The sequence below is a fragment of the Vulpes lagopus genome, chromosome 10 (genome assembly GCF_018345385.1).
Source record: "Vulpes lagopus strain Blue_001 chromosome 10, ASM1834538v1, whole genome shotgun sequence".
NCBI lineage: Eukaryota > Metazoa > Chordata > Mammalia > Carnivora > Canidae > Vulpes > Vulpes lagopus.
Genome location: NC_054833.1, coordinates 36,424,130 through 36,432,720, shown reverse-complemented (window position 1 = coordinate 36,432,720; position 8,591 = coordinate 36,424,130). Strand labels below are relative to the sequence as shown.

General features: G+C 36.8%; 1 protein-coding gene across 1 annotated transcript; it reads left to right on the top strand.

The window, feature by feature from the left end:
• The first annotated feature begins 7,420 nt into the window (after nt 1–7,420).
• On the top strand, nt 7,421–8,371 carry LOC121500869 (olfactory receptor 8D1-like). The gene has a single exon (XM_041772982.1). The coding sequence runs from the start codon at nt 7,430–7,432 to the stop codon at nt 8,369–8,371; it is 942 nt and encodes a 313-aa protein (XP_041628916.1). The 5' UTR covers nt 7,421–7,429.
• The last annotated feature ends 220 nt before the right edge of the window (nt 8,372–8,591 follow it).

Here is an 8,591-nt window from a genome sequence, read left to right as displayed (position 1 = left end):
AACTCCTTAGTGATAAATCTGGCTTAATATGTGCAAAATCTTTATAAACAAAACTTTATTGAGAGAAATTAAAGAAAACCTGAATATACTGCATTCTTGCATTAGCAGACTCATTAATATGATGTTAGTTTTCCTCAAATTTGTTCATAGATTCAATATAATCTTATTCAAAAGCCCAGTAAGCATTTGTAAAGATTGATAAACTGTTTCTAAAATTCATAAGGAAATACAAAAGGCCTGGAATGAAAGAAAAGAACTTTGATATAGAAAAACAATGCTGGAGGGTCTACATTACAAATTTCAAGAAATGTTCTGAAGCTACAATGAATAAGACAGTGTGCTGTAGGCATCTAGTTAGATGATAGATAAATGGAGTAAAATAAAGAATTAAAAAATAGATCCACACATAGACAATTGCTCTCAACAAAATCATATGCCAAGGAAATCTGACAGTGCCACAAAAATTAGACATTCTTATGCCAAAAAGAAAAGAAAAAAGAAAAAGAAAGAAAAGAAGAAAGTAGGAAAGAAACTATTGAGGGGATCCTAGGTGGCTCAGTGGTTGAGTGTTTGCCTTTGGCTCAGGTTCTGGTCTCGGGGTCCTGGGATCAAGTTCTACACTGGGCTCCCAGTGGGGAGCCTGCTTCTCCCTCTCCCAATGTCTCTGCCTCTCTGTGTCTGTCATGAATAAATAAATAAAATCTTTAAAAAAAAAAAAAAGAAAGAAACTATTGATACACATAAGACCATGAGCGAATCTCAAAATAATTATGCTGAATAAAAGAAGTCAAGCAATGAGTATATATAGTATGGTTCTGAAGTATAATATTCTTGAAAGTGCAAGCCTCAGTAACAGAAAATAGATTCCTGGTTGCCTTGGGAAGGGGTGGAAGAAAATTAAGAGGGAAGGGTTGCTAAGGGAGTGAGTATGTTCATTTTCTCAATTTTGGTGTTGGTTTCACAGTTAAATATTTGAAATTTACCCAATTGTACACTTCTTAAAAAATTATTTATTCATTCATGAGAGACACACAGAGATAGGCAGAGACATAGGCAGAGGGAGAAGCAGGCACCCTGTAGGGAGCCAGATGCTGGACTCCATCCCAGGACTCTGGGGTTATGAGCTGAGTTAAGGCAGACCCTAATTTTGCACTTTAAATATATGCAATTGATTGTGTGTCAGTCATACTTCATTAAAGCTGTAAAATTTTTGATAAATAAATGAAAGGGCAATTCATGACAGTGTAGACTGGCAAAAATATCACAGATTTGAAATTAGGAACAACCTGGAAAATTGCATGGACATATGTTTTCCACACCCTTTGAAATCACAGAAAGGAAACAGGTCACTTATTCTTTTTCTAAAATGGTTAGATGAGTTACAAATAAAAAATTCTTCTATGTGACAGATGATGAAATGGTTAGATAAGTACAAATAAAAATTTCTTCCATGTGGCAGATGATGAAATGGGTTTGGCTGGATGATAGAAAATCAAAAATGTTACAGAAAAATTTAATAAAATTTTGTGGTTTTGACAAAGTAATTGAATTTTTAACACAGCGTTAAAAGTTTGATATCTGCCATGGAATCATTATTAATCTTAACACTTGGGAGAGAAGTTTGGTGTTTATCATAAACCCCCATGGATCAAGAGGAACACTACTATATTGCCAACAAACATGTCCTTTGTAATTGTTTCTTCCCTATAGAGCCCAATCACAGGAGTGATAAGCCCCAAAGGGGAATTTTGCTTCAAATCATCTCCTTCAGATCCAAATAACTTCAAATAAATCTTTCCTTTAATAATAGAGGACTGAAGGTCAGTAGAATTACTTTCCTTGCTGTGCTTAGTTGGTCATAAACTGTTACTTTTCATCAATACTCCTTGTATTCTTTTTTTTTTTTTTTTACTCCTTGTATTCTTATGCAGAATCAACTGTATGATTTTGACAGAATTAGAGAGATTGTGGGCCATTAGTGTTTGGTGATACAATTGTCTTGTAAATGTGTGTGTGTGCGCGCATGTGCACGTGAACTCTATGAGACACGTAGGTCCAGCACCACTTTACCTGGTGGTAATATTCAGGTAAGTTATAAACTTCCATCTACCTTTGATGAAATATTATAGTTGAAATTGAATTTGGGAGAAAGTTAAAAGTTCTCACTACCCATGTTATTTGAACAACACCGTAGGGGTGGGCAGTGTCTGCTTCAAGACAGGTGGCCACAGAGAGTGCAACGCACAAAGACCATTTCTCCTTCCGCTACGTGTCTGCTCTTATAACCTCAAACTCTTACTTTTCTTCCCCAAGACAAGTCCAGCTCTGTTGATATCTCTCATTTATGTTGAATTTTGAAGTATACAGAGCATTTGCACATGCATTAATAATGTAATATTACAAGGCATAGTCAGGAATTCCTCCTTAACTAAAAGGACATTGGCATTAACCTACTTGCTATCCAACATCGCTGGGCTAGCAATGGGTCAACCTATGAATAAAAACTCTAGCTCCTGACTCCTAGCCCACCTCCTAAAGTGCTATACTCAGAGTCAAAAATTATGTCCTTTCCTACTTTATGCTTTTCCAACAGTGGATTCACAAGAGTCCCCAAAACTAACCTTAAAAATAAAAGGAAAAAACTTCTGGCATTGTCTCTGACATTTTTATTTATTTATTCTCCCTGTTTTTCTCTCCTGGTTGTAATTCTAGGATGAGAAATCTATTTCAGAGAAACCTATTCTAATAAAAAGAACATTGATTTTTTTTTTGAGGCTTAAACATTATGATCCACAAAATTCTATAAACACCCATACTCCTCAGAGACACCATCACTCAGAGTTCATATTGTATTAGGAGTCAGCTGAAGAATCTTCGAATCTACTTCTTAATCTCCTTCACCAATTTTGCCCATTCTCTCACTCCTTTCCCCTCTGGTAACCTCTAGTTTGTCCTCTGTATTTATGAGACTATTTCTGGTGTGTGTGTGTGTGTGTGTGTGTGTGTATACTTAATACTTTGTCAAGGAAAGATAAATCAAATTATTTCTGTTACTATCAGTCCACACAAGTATATATTTGGGGATTTGTTTATTTTTAGAGAGAGAGAGAGTGTGTGTGTGTATACATCTTGGAGTGGTGGGGGAGGGGAGATGAAAGAGGGAGAGAGAGAATCCCAAGCTACCTCCATGTTGAGCATGCGGGGCTTGATCTCCCAACCCTGAGATCATGACCTGAGCCAAAATCAAGAGTTGGATGCTTAATCGACTGAGCCACCCAGGTATCACCCAAACAAGTATATGTTTTTAATATTTATCTAAACTGTAAATTTGAAATAACACCCATAAACTCACATAGTTACCAGATCATTTGTGACTGATGAGAACTTTTAATATCTATTCTCAACAACTTCCAAATATGTGATACAGTATTGTCAACTAGGGTTCACTGTACTGTACATTATATGATAAGGACTTATAACTGAAAATTTGTACCTTTTGACTGTCTTTACCCATTTGACCTAAAAAGAAACTTTTATGCAGATACTGGCATGGCTGTCTGTTTGTTGGTTCACAAACTGGCCCCTGGGCACAGAGGGCATGGAGAGATGGTAGAAAGAAACAGACCAAAAAAAAAAAAAGAAGAAGAAAGAAACAGACCACTCCAGATAGGTAGATGGTCATTTAATTAAAAAAAAAAAAAAGGAGCTTACTAATGCAGCTTGTCTTAGGCAGCCTCCAGACACTGTGTCTCTGTACTTGCTTGCCGGAATCTATATAGAGACCTTAACTGGGTTCAGTCACATCTACTGTCCTGATGGTCCCAACAACTTGTAACTCTTAAGGCTTCATCCTTAAAAATGACTTCCACCGGAAGTGGTGGACAGAACTTTCCAAAGACAGGGCTGGGGGTCAGGGGCCACTGACCTGGCTCCACCTTGTGTGTCAACCAGCAGTCACATCTTCTCAATGACCTCCTCTAACAGATTTTCAGTTTATTCAGGACTCAGCTTAGACGTCACTGCTTCAGAGTCCTCCCTTGAATACCTCTATAATTATCAGCCTTTGCTCTAACATTGCTTTATTTGCTTCATAGTATGTCTCATCGCTTAAATCTAAATTGTGCATCTATATTTTTGTTGGTTTATTGACCTCCCCAATTACAATGTAAGCTTTAGGAGAGTGTATGTACCTTCAGAACACAGAAGACTCTCAATAAATAGCTGTTGAGTGAAAGAATGAACCGTTTCAAAATATATATATATATATATATATTTGTTTTATGGATGAAGAAACTGGAGTTTATATAGGAGAAGTAACTTAGGGTCACAAAGCTAGGAGAGGATCATGCCTAAAAATGAATCCAGTTTGACATGATGTAATAAACTCAGCTCTTCATCACCTCACAATGACTAAACCACAACTATACTATAAGAAATTACATTATATGCTGTGAGTCACAGAGTACCTTCAAGGAGAAAGAAGTCAGAGAAGGAGAAGTAACATGGAATCAGAAAAAGTTTCATGAAGGATGACATTTTTTTAAGCCATAAAATGTGATTTAATTAATTGTGATAAAATTTTAAAATCCATGAGTTGATAAAAACAAATATAGCTATTTAAATTTATTTTATTTTTAATTTAATTTTGATTCCAGTATAGTTAACATACAGTGTTATATTAGTTTCAGGTATAGAATATAGTAATTCAACAACTCCATACATCACCCAGTGCTCATCACTACAAGAGTACTTCTTAATCTCCATCACCTATTTCACCCATTCCCTCACCCACCTCCTTTCTGGTAACCATCAGTTTGTTCTTTGTAGTTAAGAATCTGTTTCTTGATTTGTCTTTCTCTCTGTTTTTCCCCTTTGCTTATTTGTTTTGTTTCTTAAATTCTACATATGAGTTAAATTATAGGGTATTTGTCCTTCTCCGACCGACTTAGCATTATACTCTTTAGCTCCATCTATGTCATTGCAAATGGCAAGATTTCATTGTTTTTTTTAATGACTGAGTAATATTCCATTGTATAGAGGTATCATCTCTTCTTTATCCATTCATCAATAGACACTTGGGTTGCTTTCATATTTTAACCACTGCAAATTATGCTGCTATAAACATAATTCTTTTGAATTAGTGTTTCTGTATTTTTTGGGTAAATACCCAGTAGTGTAATTACTGGATTGTAGGCTAGTTTCATTTTTAACTTTTTGAGGACCCTCCATACTGTTTTTCTAGATCAGCTGCACCAGTTTGCATTCTCACCAACAGTGCAAGAGGGTCCTTTTTTTTCCTCCACTTCCCTGCCAACATCTGTTGTTTCTTATGCTGTTGATTTTAGCCATGCTGACAGGTATGAGATGATATGGTTTTAATTTGCATTTATCTGATGATGAGTGCACTCTCACCACTTTTATTCAACACAGTACTGGAAGTCCTAGCCATGTGACATAACAAAAAGAAACTCTGAAGATTCCACCAAAAAACTACTAGAGCAGAAGATACTTTTTAAAATATTTATTATTTATTTATTTATTTATTTATTTATTTATTTATTTATTTCAGAGAGAGAGAGTGACAGTGACAGTGTGGTAGGGAGGGCCAGAGGGAGATGAGAGAGAAAATATCAAGCAGACTCTCCACTGAGGGCAGAGCTTAATAATGAGCATGAGATCATGGAGCATGAGATCATGCTCAGGAGCATGAGATCAGGAGCATGAGATCATGACCTGAGCCAAAACCAAGAGTTGGACACTTAACCAGGCACCCCCAGATGGTACTTTTAAATTGGTTTTGAGAAAAGGTGGGTTTTCATCTTTCCATGCTCAAAGGAATAAGAGCAAAATTACAGATAAACATTAAGTGGTCTATAATTTATCAGTGAAACACTGATAAATCTGATTTGACCAGACAGAGCAACATTTTGGTTTGGTTTTGGAAATGGTAGAGAAAAAGTTGCTCACATAACATCCAAAGAACCTAGAAAGGGCTTTTATATTTTTATGTACTTGCTACTATGTTTTGTGGCCCTCATGGAGCTTTAGTATCCTTGGCCCTGGTTCATTCCACCCTTTGTAACTGGAGGCCTATTGAAAAGCTAAATGGAAGGATTTGCATGGTCACACAGTTTGTTGCGGTTATTATCTAACAAGTTCATACTTTTAGGAATTGGATAATGGGACTTGTTTAAACACAGAATAACATGTATGTTTGTGTGTGTGTAAGTGTGCACATGCAAATCTTTCCTTTCTGTTTTCCAATTTAAAGCTATTGAAGGAGCAAGATCATCTTACTTACACATGAGGATAATATCCTTTAAATGCTTATCAAATGCTACAGCATATTGCGCTAATTTTCTCTTTAGAGGAAAATATCAGAGTAAGGGATTTAACAGTAATAATAATAATAAAAGTAGAATAACAAAGCTGCATGGAAGTTACAAAAATGTCAGAAAAAAATTGATTCATAGGGGACATTGTTTTATTTGTAATAAAACAGACAGAGATAGGAGTTCTGACTTCAACACTTACTAACTGTGTAAGCTTGGAATATTTGCATAAACTCATTTGTACAATAGTAAAATAATATTGCATTTATGTTTGGTGACTTAGGGCATGTATTCATTTAACTTCTTTGTCTCTCCGTTGATCTACAAAATGGATATAATAACCATATCTATTTCATGAAATTGTTATAAAGTGTAAATGAGATCATAAATAAAATGTTCTTAACATTGTGGCTGGCACATGATAGGGACTCAGTAAATGCAAGCAACTCCTGCTGTTACCACTCTTCCTTCTCCTCTTCCTCCAGCCCATCATAACAGCTTCCCTTCTAGCACTGCCCTGTTCCTGCCATCTCCAACATGCCTTCATTCCTCTCCTATCTGATTAATAACATGGGTAGCAAAAAGAAAAGTCAAAACCAGCAACTCAGAGGGAAGATGGAAATTGGAGGAAACCAAAGCTCTGTGAGACTGGGGTCCAAGACTGAATGAGCAAACTGAAGATGCCAAAGCCACAAAGGGGAAATCCAAGGGATGCCAGCAAGAGAAAGGTTAAGCTCCAAGACATCTGAAGAGAGCACGGATTGCTGCAGACTGAAGACCAGCAAAGTCTGTGGCATCTCTAAAGCATTTCTCTAAAGGTGACTGAATAACACAAGGGTTAGTTTACATTTATCGGAGAGTCTAAAAGTGGGAGTAATGAAACGGAATGAAATGAAAACTGAAGCCAAATGAACCATCAACATCTTGAAAAAGGCTTCAACTAACAGTAGGTTTTAGTCTCTTGGTTTCTGGAAATTCTGTGTCACTTAGAAATTATCTCATTCATCAGATCTTGGATCACTAAATTCTATCAGATGGCAGTGTTTGTCTATTAAGAACCTCTACCCTGAATCCCTCAGTCTATCACAAGTGGGAGAATGGATACAGAAAATAATTCTTCAGTTACTGAGTTTATCCTTGAGGGGTTCACAGACCAGCCTGGACTCCAGATCCCTCTCTTTGCCCTGTTTCTACTGATCTATATGGTCTGCATCGTGGGAAATATGGGCTTGATCTTTTTAATCAGAATCAGTTCTCAGCTTCATATGCCCATGTATTATTTTCTCAGTAATCTGTCCTTCATAGATCTCTGCTACTCCACTGTCATAATTCCCAAGCTGTTAGTGAACTTTGTTTCAGAAAAGAATCTCACCTCCTTTCCTGAGTGCATGGCTCAACTCTTTTTCTTCTGCTTCTTTGGTATTGATGACTCCTACATGTTGACAGCAATGGCATATGATCGTTATGTTGCTATCTGTAACCCCTTGCTCTATAATGTCACCATGTCCAACAGAATCTGTTTTCTACTGGTCACCAGTGTGTATACAGTGGGCGCCATTGGAGCCTTGGTCCACACCAGCTACATATCTAGTCGATCCTTCTGTGGAACTAATATCATCCGCCATTACTTCTGTGACATCCTTCCTCTTCTGAATATATCTTGTTCAAGAGACTACACCAAGGAACTCTTGGTAATGATTTTGGTTGGATTCAATGTATTTGCATGTGCTTTAGCCATCTTTATCTCTTATGCCTTCATTCTTTCCAGCATCTTATGCATCCACTCAGCTGAAGGCAGGTCCAAAGCTTTCAGTACCTGCAGTTCCCACCTTGCAGCTGTTGGGGTCTTCTATGGCTCCATCATCTTCATGTATTTTAAACCATCTTCCAGCAACATAATACAGGAGAAGGTGGCTTCTGTGTTTTATACCACAGTGATTCCCATGCTTAACCCCATTATCTATAGCCTTAGGAACAAGGATGTCAAGGAATCCCTTAAAAAAGTCCTAAATAGTGGGTTACTTTCTCAGTCTGCATAGGAAACAGCACTTTTAATTGAAAAGAAATGGCAGCTTTGAACATAGATCTTATCTGAAGTTTTATTTCTTCTTGTTTTTAAGAGGAACCAATTAGTTTAGAAACATGGGCCATCTTAAAGTAAAATATCTGAAGGATTTGGTTTTGGTGACCCTCATTTCTTCTTTAGGTGCCCATACCTACTCCCAACACCCAGTGTTCTTTCACTATGTCTAGTCTAGC